The following is a 26611-nucleotide window of genomic DNA, read 5'->3' on the forward strand; positions in this document are numbered from 1 at the left end:
CACCTGGGGACACTGGGACACACCTGGGGACACTGGGACACAGCTGGGTGACACTGAGAGCCTTGCAAGTGGCAGTGGACCCCCGCGGGTGTCGCCCTTGGTGACACTGAGGCTCCTCCCGCGCCCCCCGCCCCTCCCGGGGGCGGTCCCAGCCCGTGCCGGTGCCACCCGAGGGTGACAGAGCCACGGAGCGGTGACACGGGGGAGGTGACACCGGCACCCGAGCCCCCAGGGGCCACCATGGGCCAGCAGGCAGCGACCCCCGCCCCGCTGAGCCACGTCCCGCCCGGAGCAGAGGTGAGACCCCCTCGATGTCCCCCGATGTCCCCCGATGTCCCCACTGCTGTCTCCACTGTCCCCCCGATGTCCCCCGATGTCACCCCGCTGTCCCCATCGCTGTCCCTCGCTGTCCTCGTCTCCCCCACCGCCGGCTCTCGCTGCTGTCCCCGCTGGTGCCCCCCGATGTCCTCCAATGTCCCCAGATGTCCCCCGATGTCCCCCAATGTCCCCACTGCTGTCCACTGATGTCCTCCTGCTGTCCGCCACTGTCCCCGCTGTCCCACTCTGTCACCCCGATGTCCCCCGATGTTCCCGCTGCTGTCCCCCGCTGTCCCCCATGTCCCCCGATGTCCCCCGCTGTCCCCACTGCTGTCCCCGCTGTCCCCACTGCTGTCCCTGCTGTCCCCACTGCTGTCCCCGCTGTCCCCGCTGTCCCCACTGCTGTCCCCGCTGTCCCCACTGCTGTCCCCCGCTGTCCCCCGCTGTCCCGCGATGTCCCCACTGCTGTCCCCGCTGTCCCGCGATGTCCCCACTGCTGTCCCCGCTGTCCCCGCTGTCCCCACTGCTGTCCCCGCTGTCCCCACTGCTGTCCCCGCTGTCCCCCGCTGTCCCCCATGTCCCCCGCTGTCCCCCGCTGTCCCCACTGCTGTCCCCGCTGTCCCCGCTGTCCCCACTGCTGTCCCCGCTGTCCCCACTGCTGTCCCCGCTGTCCCCCGCTGTCCCGCGATGTCCCCCATGTCCCCCGCTGTCCCCGCTGTCCCCACTGCTGTCCCCGCTGTCCCCACTGCTGTCCCCGCTGTCCCCCGCTGTCCCGCGATGTCCCCACTGCTGTCCCCGCTGTCCCCACTGCTGTCCCCGCTGTCCCCGCTGTCCCCACTGCTGTCCCCGCTGTCCCCACTGCTGTCCCCGCTGTCCCCCGCTGTCCCGCGATGTCCCCCATGTCCCCCGCTGTCCCCCGCTGTCCCCACTGCTGTCCCCGCTGTCCCCCCAGGACCGCTCCGCTCAGGCCACCGTGCTCGCGTGGCTCCGGTACCGCCAGTCCTGCGAGCTGCACCTGCTGCTGGCCCCGCCCTCCCCAGGTGAGCCGCGACACCTTGGGGACACCGGGGGACACTCCGGGACCCCCCTGACCCCCCCCACGACCCCCCCAGGGCCCGTCTGCAACCGCAGCTTCGACCTGTACGCGTGCTGGGGGGACGCTGTCCCCAACAGCACCGCCACTGTCCCCTGCCCCTGGTACCTGCCCTGGTACCACCGAGGTAACGCGGGACCCCCGGGAGGGGACAGCGGGGACAGCGGGGACAACGGGGGACAGCAGTGGGGACAGCGGGGGACAGCAGTGGGGACAGCGGGGACAGCAGTGGGGACAGCCGGGGACAGCGGGGGACAGCGGGGGACAACCGGGGGACAGCGCGGGACAGCGGGGGACAGCGGGGGACAACCGAGGGACAGCGGGGGACAGCGGGGGACAACCGGGGGACAGCGGGGGACAGCCGGGGGACAGCGGGGGACAGCGGGGGACAACCGGGGGACAGCGGGGGACAGCGCGGGGACAGCGGGAGACAACCGGGGGACAGCGGGAGACAGCGGGGGACAGCGGGGACAGCCAGGGGACAGCGGGTGACAACCGGGGGACAGCGGGGGACAGCGGGGGGACAGCGGGTGACAACCGGGGGACAGCGGGGACAACCGGGGACAGCCGGGGACAGCGGGTGACAGCGGTGCCACAGTGCAGGGCGGGGTGGTGGCGCGGCGCTGCGGCCCCGACGGGCGCTGGGTGACAGATGACACCGGGAGGACCTGGCAGGACAATTCCCAGTGCGAGGACCTGGCGCAGGTGCAGCCGCTGCAGGTGGGGACAGCGCGGGGACAGGGAGGGGACAGGGAGGGGACAGGTCGGGGATGGGGGGACATTGAGGGGACAGGGAGGGGACAGGTCGGGGATGGGGGGACATTGAGGGGACAGGGAGGGGACAGTGAGGGGATGGGGGGACAGGGAGGGGACAGTGAGGGGACAGGGAGGGGACAGAGCGGGGACGTGTCGGGGATGGGGGGGGACAGCTCGGGGATGGGGGGGACAGCTCGGGGACAAGGAGGGGGGGGCGCAGGGGAGTGACGCCGTAGGGGACAGCGGGGGGGACGCAGTGGGGTGACACCGCGGGGTGCCACCATGCTGGGAGATGCCACGTGCCTGTCGCTGTGTCGTGCTCCGTGTCACACTGTGCCCCGCGTGGTGCTGCGCCCCGTGTCGTGCTGTGCCCCGTGTGACACCGTGTGACACCGTGTGACACCGTGTGACACGCCGCCGTGCCTCGTGCCACGCTGCGCTGCCACTCGTGTCACGTCCTGTGTCGCGCTGTGCCGTGCCCCGTGTCCCCTGTGCCGTGTCCTGTCCCCTGCCGTGTCCTGTGTGCTGTGTCCCTTGCTGTCCCCATGCTGTGCCATGGCCCCCGTGTCCCCATGTCCCCCATGTCCCCCTGTCCCGTGTCCCCTGTCCCGTATCCCCATGTCCCCCATGCCCCCGTGTCCCCGTGTCCCCATGTCCCCTGTCCCGTGTCCCCATGTCCCCCATGTCCCCCTGTCCCGTGTCCCCTGTCCCGTATCCCCATGTCCCCCATGCCCCCGTGTCCCCATGTCCCCTGTCCCGTGTCCCCCGTGTCCCCCATGTCCCCCTGTCCCATGTCCCCTGTCCCGTGTCCCCCTGTCCCGTGTCCCCATGTCCCCCGTGTCCCCCATGTCCCCCTGTCCCGTGTCCCCATGTCCCCCATGTCCCCATGTCCCCCTGTCCCATGTCCCCTGTCCCGTGTCCCCATGTCCCGTGTCCCCATGTCCCCCGTGTCCCCCATGTCCCCCTGTCCCGTGTCCCCATGTCCCCATGTCCCGTGTCCCCATGTCCCCCGTGTCCCCCCTGTCCCGTGTCCCCATGTCCCCCATGTCCCCCTGTCCCGTGTCCCCGTGTCCCCATGTCCCCTGTCCCATGTCCCCCGTGTCCCCCGTGTCCCCTGTCCCGTGTCCCCATGTCCCCCGTGTCCCCCGTGTCCCCCTGTCCCCCTGTCCCGTGTCCCCATGTCCCCGTGTCCCCATGTCCCGTGTCCCCGTGTCCCCCCTGTCCCCTGTCCCCTGTCCCGTGTCCCCGCAGCGCCAGGCGTGGCTGCTGGAGCAGTTCCGTCTCCTCTACACCGTGGGATATTCCCTGTCCCTTGTCGCGCTGGTGGTGGCGCTGCTGCTGCTGCTGCTGCTCAGGTACGGACACACCTGGGGGTCTGTGTCACCCCTGGGGGGCTGTGTCACCTCTGGGGGGCTGTGTCACACCTGGGGCACTGTCACCCCCTGGGGCACTGTCACCCCCTGGGGTTCTGTGTCACCTCTGGGGGGCTGTGTCACCCCTGGGGGACTGTGTCACACCTAGGGGGCTGTGTCACACCTGGAGCTGTGTCACCCCTGGGGGACTGTGTCACACCTGGAGCTGTGTCACACCTGTGGAGCACTGTCACCCCTGGGTCACCGTCACCCCTGTGGGGCTGTGTCACCCCGGGGCACTGTCACCTCTGGGGGGCTGTGTCACCCCTGTGGGGCTGTGTCACACCTGGAGCTGTGTCACACCTGGGGCACTGTCACCCCCTGGGGTTCTGTGTCACCCCTGGGGGACTGTGTCACACCTGGAGCTGTGTCACCCCTGGGGGACTGTGTCACACCTGGAGCTGTGTCACAGCTGTGGAGCACTGTCACCCCTGGGTCACTGTCACCCCTGTGGGGCTGTGTCACCCCGGGGCACTGTCACCTCTGGGGGGCTGTGTCACCCCTGTGGGGCTGTGTCACCTCTGGGGCACTGTCACCCCTCGGGCTTTGTCACCTTTGGGGGGCTGTGTCACCTCTGGGCGGGTGTGTCACCCCTGGGGCACTGTCACCTCTGGGGCACTGTCACCCCTGTGGGGCTGTGTCACCCCTGGGGGGCTGTGTCACCTCTGGGGCACTGTCACCCCTGTGGGGCTGTGTCACCTCTGGGGGCTGTGTCACCCCTGGAGCTGTGTCACCCCTGGGGCACTGTCACCTTTGGGGCACTGTGTCACCTCTGGGGGGCTGTGTCACCCCTGGAGCTGTGTCACACGTGGGGCTGTGTCACCCAGGGGCACTGTCACCTCTGGGTCTGTCACACCCCTGTGTGCTGCTGCCTCCCGTGGCGGTGTCACCCGGGGGCTGTCCCCGTGTCACCCGTGGCGGTGTCCCCGTGTCACCCAGGGGCTGTCCCCGTGTCACCCAGGGGCTGTCCCCGTGTCACCCGCAGCTGTCCCCGTGTCCCCAGGGTGTCCCTGTCCCCGCAGGCGCCTGCGCTGCACGCGGAACCTGATCCACGCCAACCTCTTCGTGTCCTTCGCGCTCCGGGCCGGCGCCATCCTCACGCGGGACGCGCTGCTGCCACACGGCCACCGCCACGGCCACCCCCTGCAGCTGCTGGGCATGCAGGTGGGCCTGGGGACACCCTGGGGACACCCTGGGACACCCTGGGACAGCCTGGGACACCCTGGGACAGCCTGGGGACACCCTGGGACAGCCTGGGGCACCCTGGGACAGCCTGGGGACAGCCTGGGACAGCCTGGGGACACCCTGGGACACCCTGGGACAGCCTGGGGACACCCTGGGACAGCCTGGGGACACCCTGGGGACACCCTGGGGACACCCGTGGGGACACCCTGGGACAGCCTGGGACACCCTGGGACAGCCTGGGACAGCCTGGGACACCCTGGGACAGCCTGAGGACACCCTGGGACACCCTGGGGACACCCGTGGGGACACCCTGGGGACACCTTGGGACAGCCTGGGAACAGCCTGGGGACACCGCGGGGACACCCTGGGGACACCCTGGGGACACCCTGGGGACAGCCCTGGGGACAGCCCTGGGGACACCCGCGCGACCGGGGACAACCCACGGGGACACTCACGGGGGAGGGTGACACGCGCGGGGACACCCCTGGGAGGGAGGGGACACTCACGGGGGAGGGTGGCACCCACGGGGACACACCCGGGAGGGAGGGGACACTCACGGGGGAGGGTGGGGGGATCACACGGGGACACCCACGGGAGCGGGTGGCACCCACGGGGACACTCACGGGAGGGAGGGGACACTGACGGGGGAGGCTGGGGGGATCACACGGGGACACCCACGGGAGCGGGGACACTCACGGGAGCGGTTGGCACTCACGGGAGGGAGGGGACACTCACGGGGGAGGGTGACACGCGCGGGGACACCCCCGGGAGGGAGGGGACACTGACGGGGGAGGCTGGGGGGATCACGCGGGGACACCCACGGGAGCGGGTGACACGCGCGGGGGTGGCTGTCACCCGCCGCTGGCGCGGGGCGGGGAGGGGACAGCGGTGTCGCCGCAGGCGGGCCCCGCGTGTCGCGTGGCGCAGAGCCTGGCGCAGTACTGCGTGGGCGCCAATTACGCGTGGGCCATGGCCGAGGGGCTCTTCCTGCTGCGCCTCCTGCTCGCCACCTCGGGCCGCCGCTGCCTGCCCGCCTTCCTGCTCCTCGGCTGGGGTGCGACACCTCCCTGCCACCTGCACCTGTGGCACCTGGCACCTGGCACCTGTGGCACTGCGGCACCTGTGGCACCTGGCACCTGTGGCACCTGGCACCTGTGGCACTGCGGCACCTGTGGCACCTGGCACCTGTGTCGCTGTGTCACTGTGTCACCTGTGTCACCTGTGTCACCTGTGTCACTGTGTCACCTGTGTCGCTGTGTCACCTGTGTCACCTGTGTCACTGTGTCACCTGTGTCGCTGTGTCACTGTGTCACCTGTGTCGCTGTGTCACCTGTGTCGCTGTGTCACTGTGTCACTTGTGTCGCTGTGTCACCTGTGTCACTGTGTCACTGTGGCACCTGTGTCGCTGTGTCACTGTGTCACCTGTGTCACCTGTGTCACCTGTGTCACCTGTATCACTTGTGTCGCTGTGTCACTGTGTCACTGTGTCACCTGTGTCACCTGTGTCGCTGTGTCACCTGTGTCACTGTGTCACTGTGTCACCTGTGTCGCTGTGTCACCTGTGTCCCTGTGTCACTGTGTCACTGTGTCACTGTGTCACCTGTGTCGCTGTGTCACCTGTGTCACTGTGTCACTGTGTCACCTGTGCTGCTGTGTCATCTGTGTCACCTGCAGCACCTGTGGCACCTGTGTGTCCCCCCCCGTGCCACCTCCCGTGCCCCATGTCACCTGTGTCACTGTGTCACCTGTGTCACTGTGGCACCTGTGGCACCTGTGTGTCCCCCCCTGTGCCACCTCCCGTGCCCCGTGTCACCTGTGTCACCTGTGTCACCTGTGTCACCTGTGTCACTGTGGCACCTGTGGCACCTGTGTGTCCCCCCCCGTGCCACCTCCCGTGCCCCATGTCACCTGTGTCACTGTGTCACCTGTATCACCTGTGTCACTGTGGCACCTGTGGCACCTGTGTGTCCCCCCCGTGCCATCTCCTGTGCCCCGTGTCACCTGTGTCACTGTGTCACCTGTGTCACTGTGGCACCTGTGGCACCTGTGTGTCCCCCCCCGTGCCACCTCCCGTGCCCCATGTCACCTGTGTCACCTGTGTCACCTGTGTCACTGTGGCACCTGTGGCACCTGTGTGTCCCCCCCCGTGCCACCTCCCGTGCCCCGTGTCACCTGTGTCACCTGTGTCACCTGTGTCACCTGTATCACCTGTGTCACTGTGGCACCTGTGGCACCTGTGTGTCCCCCCCGTGCCATCTCCTGTGCCGCTGTGTCACCTGTGTCACCTGTGTCACCTGTGTCACCTGTGTCACCAGTGTCATCTTTGTGTCCCCCCCATGTCCCCCTCCGTGCCACCTCCCGTGCCCCCGTGCCCCCGTGTCAGCTGTGTCACCTGTGTCACCTTTGTGTCCCCCCGTGCCACCTCCCGTGCCCCCGTGCCACCTGTGTCGCTGTGCCACTGTCGCCCGTGTCACCTGCTGTGCCTTTGTGTCCCCCCGTGTCCCTCCCATGTCCCCCTCCGTGCCACCTCCTGTGCCCCCGTGCCCCCGTGCCACCTGTGGCACCTGTGGCACCTTTGTGTCCCCCCGTGTCCCCCCCATGTCCCCCTCCGTGCCACGTCTTGTGTCACCTGTGTCACCTGTGTGTCCCCCCGTGTCCCCCCCGTGCCACCTCCTGTGCCTTTGTGTCCCCCCATGTCCCCCTCCGTGCCACCTCCCGTGCCCCCGTGCCCCCGTGTCCCCTGTGTCCCCTGTGTGTCCCCCGTGTCCCCCCGCTGTCCCTAACCGGCCGTGTCCCCCACCCCAGGTGTCCCCGTGCTCTTCGTTGTCCCCTGGGTCCTCCTGAGGTACCTGTACGAGAACGAGGGGTGAGGCCACCTGTCCCCCGCCCTGTCCCCGCGCTGTCCCCTCGGAGGGGACAGCGGTGACACTTTGGGGAGGGGGCTGAGCGCGCCCCCGGCCCCCCGCAGGTGCTGGGAACGCAACGAGAAGGTGGCGGTGTGGTGGCTGATCCGCTGTCCCATCCTGGTGGCCGTCTCGGTGGGTGACATCACACCGGGGGGTGGCGCGGGAGGTGTCCGGCTGTCGCGGGAGGTGCCACCGCAGGTGTCGCCTCTGCTGTCCCCTCCCCGCCAGGTGAACTTCGTGGTGTTCGTGCGCATCGTGCGGATCCTGGTGGCCAAAGTGCGCGCGCACCAGGTGTCCCGCGGGGACACGCGGCTCAGGTGGGGACCTCGGGGGGGGACACGGCCACCGCACCTGGGCAGGGTGGGGACACCAGCTCGCCATCGCTGGCCGTGTCCCCGGGGGTGTCCCCGTGTCCCCGGGCGTGTCCCCGCCGTGTCCCCGGGGGTGTCCCAGCGGTGTCCCAGCGGTGTCCTCGCGTGTCCCCGTGTCCGGGAATGTCCCCATGTCCGGGGGTGTCCCCGGGCGTGTCCCCGGGGGTGTCCCAGCGGTGTCCCCGCGGTGTCCCCAGGCGTGTCCCCATGTCCCAGCGGTGTCCCCAGGGGTGTCCCCGTGTCCGGGGGTGTCCCAGCGGTGTCCCCGCGTGTCCCAGCGGTGTCCCCCCGTGTCCCTCCGTGTCCCCGCGTGTCCCTCCGTGTCCCCGCGTGTCCCCGCGATGTCCCCCCGTGTCCCTCCGTGTCCCCGCGTGTCCCAGCGGTGTCCCCCCGTGTCCCCGCGTGTCCCCGCGTGTCCCAGCGGTGTCCCCGCGTGTCCCCGCGTGTCCCAGCGGTGTCCCCCCGTGTCCCCGCGTGTCCCCGCGTGTCCCAGCGGTGTCCCCGCGTGTCCCAGCGGTGTCCCAGCGGTGTCCCAGCGGTGTCCCAGCGTGTCCCCCCGTGTCCCCGCGTGTCCCCAGGCTGGCGCGCTCCACGCTGACGCTGATCCCGCTGCTGGGAGTGCACGAGGTGATTTTCGCCCTGGCCGGGGAGGGCGAAGGCGGCGGCGGCCTGAGGCTGGCGCGGCTCTGCCTTCACCTGCTGCTCACCTCGCTGCAGGTGAGCGCGACACGGCGACAACGCGGCGACAACGCGGCGACAGCGGGGAGGGTGAAACGGGGCTTTCGTGGGGTTAATTGGGGGTAATTTGGGAGGTCCCGGGAGTCCCCCCACGTGTCCCCCCGTGTCCCCCCGCCCAGGGTCTGGTGGTCAGCGTCCTGTACTGCTTCACCAACAAGGAGGTGCGTCACCGGCCGGGCGTGTCGCGACACGGTGCCGCGCGCCGCAGCGTCATGTCGCGACATGCCGCCCGCAGGTGCAGGCTGAGGTCCGCCGGGGGTGGCAGCGGTGCCGTCTGGGGGTCCCCGGCCCCGCCAGGGCCCCCCCGAGGGGTCACTCCCGGCGGGGGCAGCGCCCGGTGGCCGAGAGCGGCTGCTGAGGGGGCGGGGGGCACCTGTGGGTGCTGGGAGGGGGGGGTCTGCGAGAGTTTGGGGTGCGGGAGGGGTTCTGGGTCAGTTTAGGGCGGAATCCCGGGGATTTGGGTGTTCTGGGGGGGAGGGGGGGCTCAATGCCTTGGGGTTCTGGGTCAGTTTAGGGCGGAATCCCGGGGATTTGGGTGTTTGGGGGGGAGGGGCTCAATGCCTTGGGGTTCTGGGTCAGTTTAGGGCGGAATCCCGGGGATTTGGGTGTTTGGGGGGGAGGGGCTCAATGCCTTGGGGTCCTGTGGGGGACATGAGGGGTCCCCGGGTTTCTACCCTAAATATAAAACAACCACGTGACACCCAGGGGTGCTGTGAGGTCATTGTGGGGGCGGGAACTACGACTCCCAGCGTGCCCCGCGGGACGGCGCCGAACGTCACGGGGAGACTACGACTCCCGTGATGTCCCGCGCGGCGCAGGCGCAGAGCGCGGCGGGCACGAGCGCAGGCGCGGCGGGGCACCCCGGAAGCGGCCGGAGAGGCGGAGCGGCCGCGCCCGGCACTGCCCGGTGAGCGGGGGAGGGGCGGCGGCACCGGGTGGGGCCCGGCTAGCGCGGGAGGGGGAGGGACGTGGGGCATCGCGGGGCGCCCCGGCGAGCGGCCGGGCCTGCGGGTCGGTGGCTGAGAGCGGCCATGGGGCCTAACGGAGGGGACGGCGGGGGCTCTGGGGGGGGATCTCGGTGCGACACGGAGCACCGGCGCGGGGGGACGGGGCCGCTCAGCCGACACGCGGGGCGCGCCGGGTTGGCCCGGCCGTGTCTCCGCGCCCCCAGCGCGGCGGGGCCGGGCCGGTTAACACGTTCCCCTCACCGGACACCGGCGCCGTGTCCCCCCCGGACCCCCCCATACCCACGCGGGACCGGGACCGCGGCGCGGGCCGGGCGGGGCCGCCGGGCCACGCCCCCCCGGGGCCACGCCCCCCGCCCCGGCCGTGCCCCCGCCGCTCCGCGCGCCGCCGTCCATATATGGGCATGGCCCGAACGCCGCACGCTGATTGGCCGCCGGCCGGGCGCGCGCGCGGGGGATGAGGCGTTAAACGGGCGGGGCTGGGCGGGGCGTGAGGGGGGCGTGGCTTGAGGGAGGGGCGGGGCGTAGCGGGCTGGGGGCGGGGCTTGTGGCGCGCGTGGGAAGGGGGCGCCGCCCCGCGATGTCCCCGAGGGTCCCCCGGGGGTCCCCCGAGGGTCCCCCCGCCGTCACCGGCCGTCTCTCCACAGGCCCGGGCGGCCCCGGCGGCGCGGCCGTGCCATGCGGCGCTGATGGAGCCCAACGCCTTCCCGCAGCTGCAGCTGTGGTGCCCGCGGCCCTTCGGCACCTTCTCGCAGAACAAGCCATGTGCCCCCGCCGGAGCCGCCCCCGCAGCCCCCCGCAAGCCCCTGGGCTGCCGCCCCTCCGAGAACACCCCTCCGGAGCCCCCCGAGCCCGGCCCGGCGCCGGCGGCGGCCGCCGAGGACGGCCGGGTGTTGCTGGACACGTGGTACGTCATCAAACCGGGCAACACCAAGGAGAAGGTGGCTTTCTTCGTGGCCCACCAGTGCGGCACCGGCGGCGCCGGCGGCACCGGCGGCCGCGCCAGCACCATGAAGGTCAAGGGCAACTGGGGCAGTGATAGCTCCAAAGCCAAGCGGCGCCGGCGCTGCCACGACCCCAAAGCCGTGCCCGGCCCGCCCTGGGCCGCCAGCTCCGGTGATGCCCCCAAGGACCCTCCTAAGGACACCCCCAAGGACACCCCCGGCGACGCCGTCGGGGACGGCGCCAGCGACGCCCCGGACCTGTTGTCGGTGGCGGAGATGGTGGCGCTGGTGGAGCGGCGAGCGGCGCTGGCCCTGCAGAGCCTGCCCCGGCCCTGCGACGCTCCGGCCCCGCTGGTGCTGCTGGAGGCGCCCGGTGGCCCCGAGTGCCGGCGCGTGGCCGCGGCCGTGGCCCAGTTCGAGTCGCAGCAGCAGCACCGGGAGCGCGGCGGCGCCCGGCCCAACGGGCTGTGCCGCGGCGGCCCCGCGGCCGAGTGCGCCCCGGGAGCGGCCACGGCGGCGGGGCCCGGCGAGGTGAGGATCGCCTTCCGCATCTCCAGCGGGCGGGAGCCCCGGGCGGCCGCCGCGGCCACCAGCGCCGTCCCCGAGCGGCCCCGCGCGCTGGGCGCCAAGGACCAGATCACCTGTGACCTGTACCGGCTGGTCAGCCCGGCGCGCGCCGGCGTGGAGCTGCTGCTGGCCGCCAAAGGGGACAAGGACGGCGTCGACGAGGCGGCCGCGGCGGCGGAGCCGAGCTCCGGCGTCGTCGAGGGTCCGGCGTCGCCGCGGGACTGCGCGTCCGGCTTCCACGTGGACGTGGTGGTGACGGGCGTGGTGGACCAGTGCGTGTTCTTCGGCAAGGACAGCGCCAAGCAGGTGACGGAGGAGACGGTGCGGCTGCCGGACGAGCCGCCGCCACCGGGGCAGCTCTTCCTGCTGCCCGGCCGGCCCGAGGAACCGGCGGCGGCATCGGCGTCGCCGGGCCGGGAGGCGAGCGGCGACCCGGCGCTGTGCCGGCTGTACCGGCACGTGTCCCACGACTTCCTGGAGATCCGGTTCAAGATCCAGCGGCTGCTGGAGCCGCGGCAGTACATGCTGCTGCTGCCCGAGCACGTCATGGTGAAGATCTTCAGCTACCTGCCCACGCAGGCGCTGGCCGCCCTCAAGTGCTCGTGCCACTACTTCAAATCCATCATCGAGACTTTCGGCGTGCAGGCCACGGATTCCCGCTGGAACCGCGACCCGCTGTACCGCGACGACCCCTGCAAGCAGTGCAAGAAGCGCTACGAGCGCGGGGACGTGTCCCTGTGCCGCTGGCACCCCAAGCCCTACCACCACGACCTGCCCTACGGCCGCTCCTACTGGATGTGCTGCCGGCGGCCGGACCGGGACGCGCCCGGCTGCCGGACCGGGCTGCACGACAACAACTGGGTGCACCCGGCCGGCCGCAGGGAGGACGGCAGGTGAAGGACGGACGGACGGACGGACGGACGGACGGATCGGGGGGGATGCTCCCGGGGACGCGCGGGGACGGGAAGGGCGGCGGAAGGATGGAGAAAAAAAAAGGAATGGAACGGTGGAATGTGGAAGCGTGAAGGGGAGAGGAGGGGACAGGGTGGAGGTGTCCGGGTGTGGCCGCAGGGGTGGGGATGTCCCCAGCTGGGGTGGTGGCCTTGTGGAGGGTGATATTGCCCTGCAGGGTGATGTCCCCGTGAAGGATAGTGGGGACAGCTGATGGCAATGTCCCCAGCCGGGCTGGTGTCCCCATCAGGGTGACATTGCCCTGCAGGGTGGTGTCCCCAGAGAGGACAGTGGCACCATCACAATGTCCCCAGCCGGGCTGGTGTCCCCATCAGGGTGACAGTGCCCTGCAGGGTGATGTCCCCATGAAGGACAGTGGCACCATCACAATGTCCCCAGCCGGGCTGGTGTCCCCATCAGGGTGACATTGCCCTGCAGGGTGGTGTCCCCGTGAAGGACAGTGGGGACAGCTGATGGCAATGTCCCCAGCCGGGCTGGTGTCCCCATCAGGGTGACATTCCCCTGCAGGGTGGTGTCCCTGTGAAGGACAGTGGCACCATCACAATGTCCCCAGCTGGGATGGTGTCCCCATCAGGGTGACATTGCCCTGCAGGGTGGTGTCCCCATGAAGGACAGTGGCACCATCACAATGTCCCCAGCTGGGCTGGTGTCCCCATCAGGGTGACATTGCCCTGCAGGGTGGTGTCCCCGTGAAGGACAGTGGCACCATCACAATGTCCCCAGCCGGGCTGGTGTCCCCATCAGGGTGTCAGTGCCCTGCAGGGTGATGTCCCCAGAGAGGACAGTGGCACCATCACAATGTCCCCAGCCGGGCTGGTGTCCCCATCAGGGTGACATTGCCCTGCAGGGTGATGTCCCTGTGAAGGACAGTGGCACCATCACAATGTCCCCAGCTGGGCTGGTGTCCCCATCAGGGTGACATTGCCCTGCAGGGTGGTGTCCCTGTGAAGGACAGTGGCACCATCACAATGTCCCCAGCCGGGCTGGTGTTCCCAAGCACAGTGACACTGCCCCGCAGGGTGATGTCCCCAGAGAGGACAGTGGCACCATCACAATGTCCCCAGCCGGGCTGGTGTTCCCAAGCAGGGTGACACTGCCCTGCAGGGTGATGTCCCCAGAGAGGACAGTGGCACCATCACAATGTCCCCAGCCGGGCTGGTGTTCCCAAGCAGGGTGACACTGCCCCGCAGGGTGATGTCCCCAGAGAGGACAGTGGCACCATCACAATGTCCCCAGCCGGGCTGGTGTCCCCAAGCAGGGTGACACTGCCCCGCAGGGTGATGTCCCCAGAGAGGACAGTGGCACCATCACAATGTCCCCAGCCGGGCGGGCAGCCCCTCCAAGGACGATGTCCCTGCGAGGGTGACGTCCCCACGTGGGGACAGCCCAGCGGTGCAGATCCCAAGGAAGGGGGTGGCTGGGGTGGCTCAGGGTGGTGACAGCCCTGCCCGGGTGACAGCTCCAGAGAAGGGCTGGTGGCACCGGGGAGGGTGGTGGCTGCAGGGCAGGTGACCTGCACGAGCCCCACGGCCTGTCCCAGGGCATGTCCCCAAACGAGGTCACCTGTCCTGGCGGCGGTGACATCACGTGCTGAGGGTGACACCCATGGGGGTGCCAGTCCCAAGGAGGATGGCCGTGGTCACCCCGTGTGTCCCCCTGTGTCCCATTCCTTTACCCGCTGTGTCCCCCCGTGTCCGTCTGTCCCCGTGTCCCTCTGCCCCCCCGTGTCCCCTCGTGTCCCCCCGTGTCCCCTCGTGTCCCCCCGTGTCCCTGTGTCCCGCCGTGTCCCTCTGTCCCCCCGTGTCCCTCTGTCCCCCTGTGTCCTCCCGTGTCCCCCCGTGTCCCTGTGTCCCCCCGTGTCCCCTCGTGTCCCCCCGTGTCCCTGTGTCCCGCCGTGTCCCTCTGTCCCCCCGTGTCCCTCTGTCCCCCTGTGTCCTCCCGTGTCCCCCCGTGTCCCTCTGTCCCCCCGTGTCCCTCTGTCCCCCCGTGTCCCTGTGTCCCCCCATGTCCCTGTGTCCCCCCATGTCCCTGTTTCCCCCCATGTCCCTCTGTCCCCGTGTCCCTCTGTCCCCCCGTGTCCCCGTATCCCCCCGTGTCCCTGTGTCCCCCCGTGTCCCTCTGTCCCCCCCGTGTCCCCCCGTGCCCCCCGTGTCCGTCTGTCCCGGTGTTCGCGCGCCCATCCCGTGTTACCCATGTGGGCGTGGCCTCCCTCTCAAGCCCCGCCCACAGCCCAATGGCCGGAGCCGCCGTCATCCCTCGCGGCCACGCCCCATTCAGACCGCGCCCGCACACAGCGATTGGTCCGCGCTGGCCCCGCCCCCCTGGAGGCCCCGCCCCCGCCATGCGCCAGGTCCCGGCCGGGTCGCGCCGCCCGCGGGCCGCGGGTTCGAGCCCCGGTCCGGTCCCGGGGCCGCTCCCGGTGCCGGTACCGGGCCGGTTCCGGGGGCTCCTCCCGCGGCCGCCGCGCCCGGCCCGGCCGCTGCTGGCGCTGCTGGCGCTGCTGGCGGCCGCCGCCGTGCTGTTCCTTGCCTGGCCCGGCGGGGAACGCGGAGCAGCCGGCCCGGTGAGCGGGGAGCGCGGTCGGGATTAACGGGGGCAGGGAGGGAATTGGGGGGGGGCGCGGGGGTTAACGGGAGACCCCCCCCCCGACCTTTCGGGACCGATCGAGCTCGGTGGGGACCCTCGGGAGCCCCGGATCGCTCGGGATCCGTTCTGGGGCGGGATCAAAGGATGCCGGCGTGTCCCGGAGCCCCCCGAACCCTCCTGGACCCCCCCAGAACCTTTCTGGGACCCTCCAGGACCCTCCAGGACCCCCAAAACCGCTCCGGAACTCCCCCCCACTCCCCAGCGCCCCCTCCCCAGACTCCTCCAGGACCCTCAAAACCCCTCCAGGACCCTCAAAACCTCTCCGGGATCCCCAAAACCTCTCCGGGAACCCCCCCAGGCCCCAGCGCCCCCTCCCCAGACCCCCCAGGACCCCCAGACCTCCCCAAATCTCTCGGGGACCCTTCAGACGGTGCCCCCCGCCCCCCCAGGACGCCCCCGGCCCCCCTTCGGACGAAGCCCTGCGGACCCTCCTGTCCCACCTGGACCCCTCCCGGCTCTGGGGGTCCCTCCTGAGACCCCTCCTGCACGAGAGGGTCCCGGGGGGACCCGGCAGCCGCGCGGCCCGGGAGGTGAGACCCCCCCCCGAACCCCCAAAATCCCTTAAACCCCCCCCAGAACCCCCCAAATCCCTCAAAACCTCCCCAAATCCCTCAAAACCCCCCAGAACCCCCCCAAATCCCTCAAAACCCCCCAGAACCCCCCAAGTCCCTCAAAACCCCCCAGAACCCCCCCAAATCCCTCAAAACCCCCCAGAACCCCCCCAAATCCCTCAAAACCTCCCCAAATCCCTCAAAACCCCCTAGAACCCCCCAAATCCCTTAACCCCCCCCCAGAACCCCCCCAAATCCCTCAAAACCTCCCCAAATCCCCCAAAAACCCCCCAGAACCCCCCAAGTCCCTCAAAACCCCCCAAATTCTCCCGATCCCCTCCTAAGTGTCCCCAGTCCCCTCCCAAGTGTCTCCAGAACCTCCGGGTGCCACCCTGGCACTGTCCCCAATGTCCCCCCCGGTGTCCCCAGTCCCCTCCCAAGTGTCCCCAGACCCCCCGGGTGCCCCCCTGGCGCTGTCCCCAATGTCCCCCCGTGTCCCCTGGCAGCACATCGTGTCCCACCTGCGCTCGCTGGGGGCCGGGTGGCACCTGGAGCTGGACACCTTCACCGCGGCCACCCCCCGCGGCCAGGTGACGTTCAGCAGCGTGGTGGCCACGGCGGCGCCGGTGGCCGCGCGGCGCCTGGCGCTGGCCTGTCACTACGACACCAAGGTGCTGGCCTCGGGGACATTCGTGGGTGCCACCGACGCCGCCGTGCCCTGCGCGCTCCTGCTGGAGCTGGCCACGGCGCTGGACACGCACCTGCGGCGGAGGGAGACACAGGTGAGTGTGGAGGGGTACAGCCGGACAGGTGTGTGTGTGACAGGTGTGTGTGACAGGTGTGTGTGACAGGTGTGTGACAGGTGTGTGTGACAGGTGTGTGACAGGTATGTGACAGGTGTCCTGCTGGAGCTGGCCACGGCGCTGGACACGCACCTGCGGCGGAGGGAGACACAGGTGAGCGTGGAGGGGTACAGCCGGACAGGTGTGTGTGACAGGTGTGTGTGACAGGTGTGTGACAGGTGTGTGACAGGTGACAGGTGTGTGACAGGTGTGTGACAGGTGTGTGTCAGGTGTGTGACAGGTGTGTGTGACAGGTGTGTGACAGGTGTGTGTCAGGGGTGTGACAGGTGTGTGTCAGGTGTCCTGCTGGAGCTGGCCACGGCGCTGGACACGCACCTGCGGCGGAGGGAGACACAGGTGAGCGTGGAGGGGTACAGCCGGACAGGTGTGTGTGTGACAGGTGTGTGTGACAGGTGTGTGACAGGTGACAGGTGTGTGACAGGTGTGTGTGACAGGTGACAGGTGTGTGACAGGTGTGTGACAGGTGTGTGTGTGACAGGTGTGTGACAGGTGTGTGTGACAGGTGTGTGACAGGTGTGTGACAGGTGTGTGTGACAGGTGTGTGTGACAGGGGTGTGACAGGTGTGTGTGTGACAGGTGTGTGTGACAGGTGTGTGTGACAGGTGTGTGACAGGTGTGTGACAGGTGTGTGTGCAGGTGTGTGACAGGTGTGTGTGACAGGTGTGTGACAGGTGTGTGTGACAGGTGTGTGTGACAGGTGTGTGTGACAGGTGTGTGTGACAGGTGTGTGACAGGTGTGTGACAGGTGTGTGTGACAGGTGTGTGTGACAGGTGTGTGTGACAGGTGTGTGTGACAGGTGTGTGACAGGTGTGTGTCAGGTGTGTGACAGGTGTGTGACAGGTGTGTGTGACAGGTGTGTGACAGGTGTGTGTGTCAGGTGTGTGTGACAGGTGTGTGACAGGTGTGTGTCAGGTGTGTGACAGGTGTGTGTCAGGTGTGTGACAGGTGTGTGACAGGTGTGTGTGACAGGTGTGTGACAGGTGTGTGACAGGTGTGTGTCAGGTGTGTGACAGGTGTGTGTCAGGTGTCCTGCTGGAGCTGGCCACGGCGCTGGACACGCACCTGCGGCGGAGGGAGACACAGGTGAGCATGGAGGGGTACAGCCGGACAGGTGTGAGTGTCAGGTGTGTGTGACAGGTGTGTGTGACAGGTGTGTGTGACAGGTGTGTGTCAGGTGTGTGACAGGTGTGTGTCAGTGTCCCCCAGGTGTGTGACAGGGGTGTGACAGGTGTGTGACAGGTGTGTGACAGGGGTGTGACAGGTGTGTGTGACAGGTGTGTGTCAGGTGTGTGACAGGTGTGTGTGACAGGTGTGTGACAGGTGTGTGACAGGTGTGTGTGACAGGTGTGTGTGACAGGTGTGTGACAGGTGTGTGTGACAGGTGTGTGTGACAGGTGTGTGACAGGTGTGTGACAGGTGTGTGACAGGTGTGTGACAGGTGTGTGTGTGACAGGTGTGTGACGGGTGTGACAGGGGTGTGACAGGTGTGTGTCAGGTGTGTGTCAGGTGTGTGACAGGTGTGTGTGACAGGTGTGTGTCAGGTGTGTGACAGGTGTGTGTGACAGGTGTGTGTGACAGGTGTGTGACAGGTGTGTGTGACAGGTGTGTGTGACAGGTGTGTGACAGGTGTGTGACAGGTGTGTGTGACAGGTGTGTGTGACAGGTGTGTGACAGGTGTGTGTGACAGGTGTGTGTCAGGTGTGTGACAGGTGTGTGTGACAGGTGTGTGTCAGGTGTGTGACAGGTGTGTGTGACAGGTGTGTGTCAGGTGTGTGACAGGTGTGTGTGACAGGGGTGTGTGACAGGTGTGTGACAGGTGTGTGACAGGTGTGTGTGACAGGTGTGTGTCAGGTGTGTGTGACAGGTGTGTGACAGGTGTGTGTGACAGGTGTGTGACAGGTGTGTGACAGGTGTGTGACAGGTGTGTGTCAGGTGTCCTGCTGGAGCTGGCCACGGCGCTGGACACGCACCTGCGGCGGAGGGAGACACAGGTGAGCACGGCGGGGTACAGCCGGACAGGGGTGTGTGACAGGTGTGTGTGTGACAGGTGTGTGACAGGTGTGTGACAGGTGTGTGACAGGGGTGTGTGACAGGTGTGTGACAGGTGTGTGTGACAGGTGTGTGTGACAGGTGTGTGACAGGGGTGTGTCAGGTGTGTGTGACAGGTGTGTGTGACAGGTGTGTGTGACAGGTGTGTGACAGTGTCCCCCAGGTGTGTGACAGGTGTGTGACAGGGGTGTGTCAGGGGTGTGACAGGTGTGTGTCAGGTGTCCTGCTGGAGCTGGCCACGGCGCTGGACACGCACCTGCGGCGGAGGGAGACACAGGTGAGCGTGGAGGGGTACAGCCGGACAGGGGTGTGTGACAGGTGTGTGTGACAGGTGTGTGACAGGTGTGTGTGACAGGTGTGTGACAGGTGACAGGTGTGTGACAGGTGTGTGTGACAGGTGTGTGACAGGTGTGTGTGACAGGTGTGTGACAGGTGTGTGTGACAGGTGACAGGTGTGTGACAGGTGTGTGTGACAGGTGTGTGTGACAGGTGACAGGTGTGTGACAGGTGTGTGTGACAGGTGTGTGCCAGGTGTGTCAGGTGACAGGTGTGTGACAGGTGTGTGACAGGTGTGTCCCCTCAGGACCCGGCTGTGACGCTGCAGTTGTGTGTGTGACAGGTGACAGGTGTGTGTCAGGTGTGTGTCAGGTGTGTGACAGGTGTGTGACAGGTGTGTGACAGGTGTGTGACAGGTGTGTGACAGGTGTGTCCCCTCAGGACCCGGCTGTGACGCTGCAGTTGTGTGTGTGACAGGTGACAGGTGTGTCACAGGTGTCCCCCAGATGAGTGACAGGTGTGTGACAGGTGTGTGACAGGTGTGTCCCCTCAGGACCCGGCTGTGACGCTGCAGTTGCTGTTCCTGGACGGGGAGGAGGCGTTTGGGGAATGGAGCGACACCGATTCTCTCTACGGGGCGCGACACCTGGCGGCCAGCATGGCGGCACGGCGTCACCCGGCGGGGTCACAGCTCACCGCCATGGTCAGTGTCACCGGTGTCACCCGGCGGGGTCACAGCTCACCGCCATGGTCAGTGTCACCGGTGTCACCCGGCGGGGTCACAGCTCACCGCCATGGTCAGTGTCACCAGTGTCACCCGGCGGGGTCACAGCTCACCGCCATGGTCAGTGTCACCGGTGTCACCCGGCGGGGTCACAGCTCACCGCCATGGTCAGTGTCACCGGTGTCACCCGGCGGGGTCACAGCTCACCGCCATGGTCAGTGTCACCAGTGTCACCCGGCGGGGTCACAGCTCACCGCCATGGTCAGTGTCACACACCGGTGTCACCCGGCGGGGTCACAGCTCACCGCCATGGTCAGTGTCACCAGTGTCACCCGGCGGGGTCACAGCTCACCGCCATGGTCAGTGTCACACACCGGTGTCACCCGGCGGGGTCACAGCTCACCGCCATGGTCAGTGTCACCAGTGTCACCCGGCGGGGTCACAGCTCACCGCCATGGTCAGTGTCACCGGTGTCACCCGGCGGGGTCACAGCTCACCGCCATGGTCAGTGTCACCGGTGTCACCCGGCGGGGTCACAGGTCACCACCATGGTCAGTGTCACCAGTGTCACCCGGCGGGGTCACAGCTCACCGCCATGGTCAGTGTCACCAGTGTCACCCGGCGGGGTCACAGCTCACCGCCATGGTCAGTGTCACCGGTGTCACCCGGCGGGGTCACAGGTCACCACCATGGTCAGTGACACTGGGGACACCGCCATGGTCAGTATCACACATTGGGGACACCCCACGGGGTCAGTGACACTGCAATGGTGACACCCCATGGGGTGAGAGGTCACTGCCATGGTCAGTGTCACACACCGGGGACACCGCCATGGTCAGTGTCACACACCGGGGACACTGGGGACACCCGGCGGGGTCACAGGTCACCACCATGCTCAGTGTCACACACCGGGGACACCCCGTGGGGTCAGAGGTCACCACCATGGTCAGTGACACTGGGTGGACACTGTCCCTGTGTTCCTGTCCCCATGGCTGTGTCCCCATGTGTCCCCATGTGTCCCCAAGTGTCCCCACGATGTCCCCGTGTGTCCCCATGTGTCCCCAAGTGTCCCCACGATGTCCCCATGTGTCCCCATGTGTCCCCGAGTGTCCCCATGATGTCCCCGTGTGTCCCCAGAGCCTGCTGGTGCTGCTGGACCTGCTGGGTGGCCCCACGGTGTCCCCATGGCAGTGTCCCCACGATGTCCCCATGTGTCCCCAAGTGTCCCCACGATGTCCCTGTGTGTCCCCAGAGCCTGCTGGTGCTGCTGGACCTGCTGGGTGGCCCCACGGTGTCCCCATGGCAGTGTCCCCACGATGTCCCTGTGTGTCCCCATGATGTCCCCAAGTGTCCCCACGATGTCCCCGTGTGTCCCCAGAGCCTGCTGGTGCTGCTGGACCTGCTGGGTGGCCCCAGCCCCGCCATCCACAGCCACTTCTCCCGGACCCACCACTGGTTCCTGCGCCTCGTCACCATCGGTGCGGCACCGCGATGGGGACAGCGATGGGGACCGGGGTGGGGACAGGGATGGGGACAGGGATGGGGACAGCAGGGACAGGGATGGGGACAGCGATGGGGACCGGGGTGGGGACAGCGATGGGGACAGGGATGGGGACAGCAGGGACAGGGATGGGGACAGCGATGGGGACCGGGGTGGGGACAGCGATGGGGACAGGGATGGGGACAGCAGGGACAGGGATGGGGACAGCGATGGGGACCGGGGTGGGGACAGGGATGGGGACAGCGGGGACAGGGATGGGGACAGGGATGGGGACAGCAGGGACAGGGATGGGGATAGGGATGGGGACAATGGGGACAGGGATGGGGACAGGGATGGGGACAGGGATGGGGACAGCATTGGGGACAGGGATGGGGACAGGCGGGACAGGGCTGGGGACAGGGATGGGGACAATGGGGACAGGGATGGGGACAGGGATGGGGACAATGGGGACAGCGATGGGGACAGGGATGGGGACAGGGATGGGGACAGCATTGGGGACAGGCGGGACAGGGATGGGGACAGGGATGGGGACAGGGATGGGGACAATGGGGACAGCGATGGGGACAGGGATGGGGACAGGGATGGGGACAGCAGGGACAGGGATGGGGATAGGGATGGGGACAATGGGGACAGGGATGGGGACAGGGATGGGGACAGGGGGGACAGGGATGGGGACAGCATTGGGGACAGGGATGGAGACAGGCGGGACAGGGCTGGGGACAGGGATGGGGACAATGGGGACAGGGATGGGGACAGGGATGGGGACAATGGGGACAGGGATGGGGACAGGCGGGACAGGGATGGGGACAGCGATGGGGACAGGGATGGGGACAGGGATGGGGACAGTGAGGACAGGGCTGGTGACACAATTCAGGGGCAGGAACAGGGAGATGGGACAAGGACAGGGGCACCGTGGGGACAGTGAGGGGACGGGGACAGTGAGGACACCTCGGGACCAAGGGATGGCGTCGGGAGGTGGGACGGGGTGGCAGCATGTCCTGTGTCCCCGTGTTCCCTATGGTGTCCCCGATGATGTCACTATGTCCCCAATGTCCCCAGTGATGTCCCCAATGTCCCCGTGTCCCGGCAGAGCAGCGTCTGGCTCTCCTGCAATCCATGTCCCCAATGATGTCCCCAATGATGTCCCCAATGTCCCCTCAGAGCAGCGCCTGCGCCGCCTGGCTCTCCTGCACTCCATGTCCCCAATGATGTCCCCAGTGTCCCCAATGTCCCCAGTGTCCCCTCAGAGCAGCGCCTGCGCCGCCTGGCTCTCCTGCACTCCGTGTCCCCAGTGTCCCCAGTGTCCCCAATGTCCCCAATGTCCCCAATGTCCCCTCAGAGCAGCGCCTGCGCCGCCTGGCTCTCCTGCACTCCGTGTCCCCAGTGTCCCCAGTGTCCCCAATGTCCCCAGTGTCCCCAATGTCCCCTCAGAGCAGCGCCTGCGCCGCCTGGCTCTCCTGCACTCCATGTCCCCAATGTCCCCAGTGTCCCCAATGTCCCCAATGTCCCCTCAGAGCAGCGCCTGCGCCGCCTGGCTCTCCTGCACTCCATGTCCCCAATGTCCCCAGTGTCCCCAGTGTCCCCAATGATGTCCCCAATGTCCCCTCAGAGCAGCGCCTGCGCCGCCTGGCTCTCCTGCACTCCGTGTCCCCAGTGTCCCCAGTGTCCCCAGTGTCCCCAATGATGTCCCCAATGTCCCCTCAGAGCAGCGCCTGCGCCGCCTGGCTCTCCTGCACTCCATGTCCCCAGTGTCCCCAATGTCCCCAATGTCCCCTCAGAGCAGCGCCTGCGCCGCCTGGCTCTCCTGCACTCCATGTCCCCAATGTCCCCAGTGTCCCCAGTGTCCCCAATGTCCCCAATGTCCCCTCAGAGCAGCGCCTGCGCCGCCTGGCTCTCCTGCACTCCGTGTCCCCAGTGTCCCCAGTGTCCCCAATGTCCCCAGTGTCCCCAATGTCCCCTCAGAGCAGCGCCTGCGCCGCCTGGCTCTCCTGCACTCCATGTCCCCAATGTCCCCAGTGTCCCCAATGTCCCCAATGTCCCCTCAGAGCAGCGCCTGCGCCGCCTGGCTCTCCTGCACTCCATGTCCCCAATGTCCCCAGTGTCCCCAGTGTCCCCAATGATGTCCCCAATGTCCCCTCAGAGCAGCGCCTGCGCCGCCTGGCTCTCCTGCACTCCGTGTCCCCAGTGTCCCCAATGTCCCCAGTGTCCCCAATGTCCCCAGTGTCCCCTCAGAGCAGCGCCTGCGCCGCCTGGCTCTCCTGCACTCCATGTCCCCAGTGTCCCCAATGTCCCCAATGTCCCCTCAGAGCAGCGCCTGCGCCGCCTGGCTCTCCTGCACTCCATGTCCCCAATGTCCCCAGTGTCCCCAGTGTCCCCAATGTCCCCAATGTCCCCTCAGAGCAGCGCCTGCGCCGCCTGGCTCTCCTGCACTCCGTGTCCCCAGTGTCCCCAGTGTCCCCAATGTCCCCAGTGTCCCCAATGTCCCCTCAGAGCAGCGCCTGCGCCGCCTGGCTCTCCTGCACTCCATGTCCCCAATGTCCCCAGTGTCCCCAATGTCCCCAATGTCCCCTCAGAGCAGCGCCTGCGCCGCCTGGCTCTCCTGCACTCCATGTCCCCAATGTCCCCAGTGTCCCCAGTGTCCCCAATGATGTCCCCAATGTCCCCTCAGAGCAGCGCCTGCGCCGCCTGGCTCTCCTGCACTCCATGTCCCCAATGTCCCCAGTGTCCCCAGTGTCCCCAATGTCCCCAATGTCCCCTCAGAGCAGCGCCTGCGCCGCCTGGCTCTCCTGCACTCCATGTCCCCAATGTCCCCAGTGTCCCCAATGTCCCCAATGTCCCCTCAGAGCAGCGCCTGCGCCGCCTGGCTCTCCTGCACTCCATGTCCCCAATGTCCCCAGTGTCCCCAATGTCCCCAATGTCCCCTCAGAGCAGCGCCTGCGCCGCCTGGCTCTCCTGCACTCCATGTCCCCAATGTCCCCAGTGTCCCCAATGTCCCCAATGTCCCCTCAGAGCAGCGCCTGCGCCGCCTGGCTCTCCTGCACTCCATGTCCCCAATGTCCCCAGTGTCCCCAGTGTCCCCAATGATGTCCCCAATGTCCCCTCAGAGCAGCGCCTGCGCCGCCTGGCTCTCCTGCACTCCATGTCCCCAATGTCCCCAGTGTCCCCAGTGTCCCCAATGTCCCCAATGTCCCCTCAGAGCAGCGCCTGCGCCGCCTGGCTCTCCTGCACTCCATGTCCCCAATGTCCCCAGTGTCCCCAATGTCCCCAATGTCCCCTCAGAGCAGCGCCTGCGCCGCCTGGCTCTCCTGCACTCCGCGGCCCCGGAGCCGCCGTTCTTCCGCCTCAGCCCCGCCCCGGGGCCCGTCGAGGACGATCACGTGCCCTTCCTGCAGCGAGGTGACTGTCACCTGTGTCACCTGTGTCACCTGTGTCACCCCCAGTGTCACCTGTGTCACCCCCAGTGTCACCCCCAGTGTCCCCAGTGTCACCAGTGTCACCCCAGTGTCACCCCCAGTGTCACCCCCAGTGTCACCCCCAGTGTCACCAGTGTCACCCCCAGTGTCCCCAATGTCCCCAGTGTCCCCCCCATGTCGCTCTGTGCCTCCCCCGCAGCTCCCTGTGAGCTCCCAGTGTCCCCTCCGTGTCCCCCCTGTGTCCCCTCTGTGTCCCCTCCTTGTCCCCTGGTGTCCTCCATGATGCCCCTGTCCCCACAGGTGTCCCCCTCCCATGTCCCTGCTGTCCCCCAATGTCCCTTGATGTCCCCGCTGTCCCCAATGTCCCCCCGTGTCCCTGCTGTCCCCGCTGTCCCCAATGTCCCCGCAGGTGTCCCGGTGCTGCACCTGATCCTGACGCCGTTCCCGCGGGTGTGGCACACCGTGTCCCTGATGTCCCCCCCAATGTCCCCGTGTCCCTCTGTGTGTCCCTGATGTCCCCCCAATGTCCCCGTGTCCCTCTGTGTGTCCCCAATGTCCCTGATGTCCCCTGATGTCCCTGATGTCCCTGATGTCCCCTGCTGTCCCCAATGTCCCCGCTGTCCCCAATGTCCCCTGATGTCCCCTGATGTCCCCTGCTGTCCCCGCTGTCCCCGCTGTCCCCGCAGGTGTCCCGGTGCTGCACCTGATCCCGACGCCGTTCCCGCGGGTGTCCCCCCACCGTGTCCCTGATGTCCCCCCAATGTCCCCGTGTCCCTCTGTGTGTCCCCAATGTCTCCGATGTCCCCTGATGTCCCCCTGCTGTCCCCAATGTCCCCGCTGTCCCCAATGTCCCCTGATGTCCCCAATGTCCCCTGATGTCCCTGATGTCCCCTGATGTCCCCCCGCTGTCCCCAATGTCCCCGCTGTCCCCAATGTCCCCTGATGTCCCCTGATGTCCCCCTGCTGTCCCCAATGTCCCCGCTGTCCCCAATGTCCCCGATGTCCCCTGATGTCCCCCTGATGTCCCCCTGATGTCCCCAATGTCCCCTGATGTCCCTGATGTCCCCTGCTGTCCCCCTGCTGTCCCCAATGTCCCCGCTGTCCCCAATGTCCCCTGATGTCCCTGATGTCCCCTGATGTCCCTGCTGTCCCCGATGTCCCCGCTGTCCCCAATGTCCCCTGATGTCCCTGATGTCCCCAATGTCCCCGCTGTCCCCAATGTCCCCGCTGTCCCCAATGTCCCCGCTGTCCCCCGCAGGTGTCCCGGTGCTGCACCTGATCCCGACGCCGTTCCCGCGGGTGTGGCACACGCCGGGGGACACCGAGGACAATCTGCACCCCCCGACCGTGCAGGACCTGGCCAAGGTCCTGGTGGTCTTCGTGGCCGAGTTCCTGCAGCTCTGACCCCCCCCGGCCCGGGGACACCCCAAAAACCCCAAATAAACCCCAAAAACACCAAAATTCCCATTTATTGCCCAAATCTGGGGGCTCCGGGGGGGTCACACCTGGAGGGGACAAAAATCGGGGGTCTCAGGGGGGGATTTGGGGGTCCCTGGGGGGATTTGGGGGTCTCAGGTGGGGATTTGGGGGTCCCAGGGGGGGATTTGGGGGTGCTGGGGGGATTTGGGGGTCCCGGGAGGGGATTTGGGGGTCTGAGAGGGGGATTTGGGGAGCCCAGGGCAGGATTTGGGGGTTTTGGGTGGGGATTTGGGGGTCTCAGGGGGGGATTTGGGGGTTTTGGGTGGGGATTTGGGGTCTCAAGGGTGATTCGGGGGTCCCGGGGGTCTCACCCGCGTGGCCGAGGCTCTGTGTGGTCGCCGCTCTGGCCCGGGGGGGCTCAGCCGAGGGGTCCCCCCCGTGTCCGCCGGGGTCCTGATGCCAAAACCCACCGTGAGACCCCCCCAAATCCCCCAGATCCCCCCAAAACCCCCCAGGATCCCCCAGATCCCCCCAAAAACCTCCCAAAAACCCACCGGGGCGCCCCAAAATCCCCTTGGAACTCACAGACCCCAAAACCCCCAAATCCCGGCTTGGAGACCCCAAAACTCCCCCAAACTTTCTCAAATCCCCCTAAAACTCCCCCCCCAATTCCTGCCCCGGTAACATCGGGGGGACCCCAGACCCAAAACACCCCAAAACCCCCTCAAACCCCCCCAAATCCTCACCTGCCGCCCCCCCATCTCCTCCTGGCCACCGCCAGCCCCACTCCGGGCCCCAGCAGCAGCAGCGGGAGCGCGCACTGAACCCCCCAGGACCCCCAAAACACCCCAAAACCCCCCGGGACACCCCCAAATCCCCCCCAAATTCCCTCAAACCCCCCCAAACCCCCCCAAACCCCCCCAAATCCTCACCTGCCGCCC

At 67.8% G+C, this 26611-nt stretch overlaps 4 protein-coding genes across 9 annotated transcripts in view; 3 read left to right on the forward strand and 1 right to left on the reverse strand.

The window, feature by feature from the left end:
* Positions 1–240: 240 nt before the first annotated feature.
* Positions 241–9137, forward strand: GIPR (gastric inhibitory polypeptide receptor). The gene is made up of 13 exons (XM_086872033.1): positions 241–297; positions 1271–1358; positions 1431–1538; positions 2010–2131; positions 3419–3522; positions 4602–4743; positions 5665–5818; positions 7570–7630; positions 7733–7802; positions 7899–7987; positions 8620–8758; positions 8899–8940; positions 9015–9137. The coding sequence occupies exons 1-13, from the start codon at positions 241–243 to the stop codon at positions 9135–9137; spliced, it is 1299 nt and encodes a 432-aa protein (XP_086728159.1).
* A 479-nt stretch (positions 9138–9616) lies between these two features.
* On the forward strand, positions 9617–12259 carry FBXO46 (F-box protein 46). Its single transcript, XM_086872100.1, has 2 exons — positions 9617–9686; positions 10392–12259. Exon 2 carries the CDS (start codon positions 10434–10436, stop codon positions 12150–12152), a length of 1719 nt encoding a protein of 572 aa, XP_086728226.1. The 5' UTR covers positions 9617–9686; positions 10392–10433; the 3' UTR covers positions 12153–12259.
* Positions 12260–14562: 2303 nt separating this feature from the next.
* On the forward strand, positions 14563–25712 carry QPCTL (glutaminyl-peptide cyclotransferase like). 6 transcript variants are annotated; one of them, XM_086871980.1, is made up of 7 exons: positions 14563–14790; positions 15263–15403; positions 15931–16206; positions 19167–19316; positions 20716–20815; positions 24118–24234; positions 25510–25712. In XM_086871980.1, exons 1-7 carry the CDS (start codon positions 14569–14571, stop codon positions 25653–25655), a joined length of 1152 nt encoding a protein of 383 aa, XP_086728106.1. In that variant the 5' UTR covers positions 14563–14568; the 3' UTR covers positions 25656–25712. The 6 variants fall into 6 exon arrangements, with proteins under 6 accessions (XP_086728106.1, XP_086728105.1, XP_086728101.1 ...); XM_086871975.1 differs by lacking the exon at positions 25510–25712 and adding an exon at positions 24938–25498 and having other exon boundaries at positions 14569–14790; XM_086871976.1 differs by lacking the exon at positions 25510–25712 and adding an exon at positions 24661–24832 and having other exon boundaries at positions 14569–14790.
* A 296-nt stretch (positions 25713–26008) lies between these two features.
* DLL3 (delta like canonical Notch ligand 3) overlaps positions 26009–26611 on the reverse strand; it is a gene marked incomplete at its 5' end in the record, with an annotated part of 6304 nt that continues 5701 nt past the window's right edge. Inside the window, 2 exon segments of the mRNA XM_086872034.1 lie at positions 26009–26123; positions 26417–26490. Coding sequence (XP_086728160.1) covers positions 26009–26123; positions 26417–26490 — 189 coding nt within the window.

The sequence above is a fragment of the Cyanistes caeruleus genome, chromosome 38 (assembly GCF_971803275.1).
Source record: "Cyanistes caeruleus chromosome 38, bCyaCae1.hap1.1, whole genome shotgun sequence".
In the NCBI taxonomy this organism is placed as follows: domain Eukaryota; kingdom Metazoa; phylum Chordata; class Aves; order Passeriformes; family Paridae; genus Cyanistes; species Cyanistes caeruleus.

Bases quoted from the DNA above. Each gene is read 5' to 3' on its own strand.
- FBXO46 (XM_086872100.1), top strand. From the start codon at position 10,434: ATGGAGCCCAACGCCTTCCCGCAGCTGCAGCTGTGGTGCCCGCGGCCC.
- QPCTL (XM_086871979.1), top strand. From the start codon at position 14,569: ATGCGCCAGGTCCCGGCCGGGTCGCGCCGCCCGCGGGCCGCGGGTTCG. The intron at 19,317-20,715 runs GTCAGTGTCACC...GTGTGTCCCCAG, and splicing joins GGTCACAGCTCACCGCCATG to AGCCTGCTGGTGCTGCTGGA. The intron at 20,816-22,085 runs GTGCGGCACCGC...GTGTCCCCTCAG, and splicing joins CCTGCGCCTCGTCACCATCG to AGCAGCGCCTGCGCCGCCTG.
- GIPR (XM_086872033.1), top strand. From the start codon at position 241: ATGGGCCAGCAGGCAGCGACCCCCGCCCCGCTGAGCCACGTCCCGCCC. The intron at 3,523-4,601 runs GTACGGACACAC...CTGTCCCCGCAG, and splicing joins CTGCTGCTGCTGCTGCTCAG to GCGCCTGCGCTGCACGCGGA. The intron at 7,803-7,898 runs GTGGGTGACATC...CCTCCCCGCCAG, and splicing joins CCATCCTGGTGGCCGTCTCG to GTGAACTTCGTGGTGTTCGT.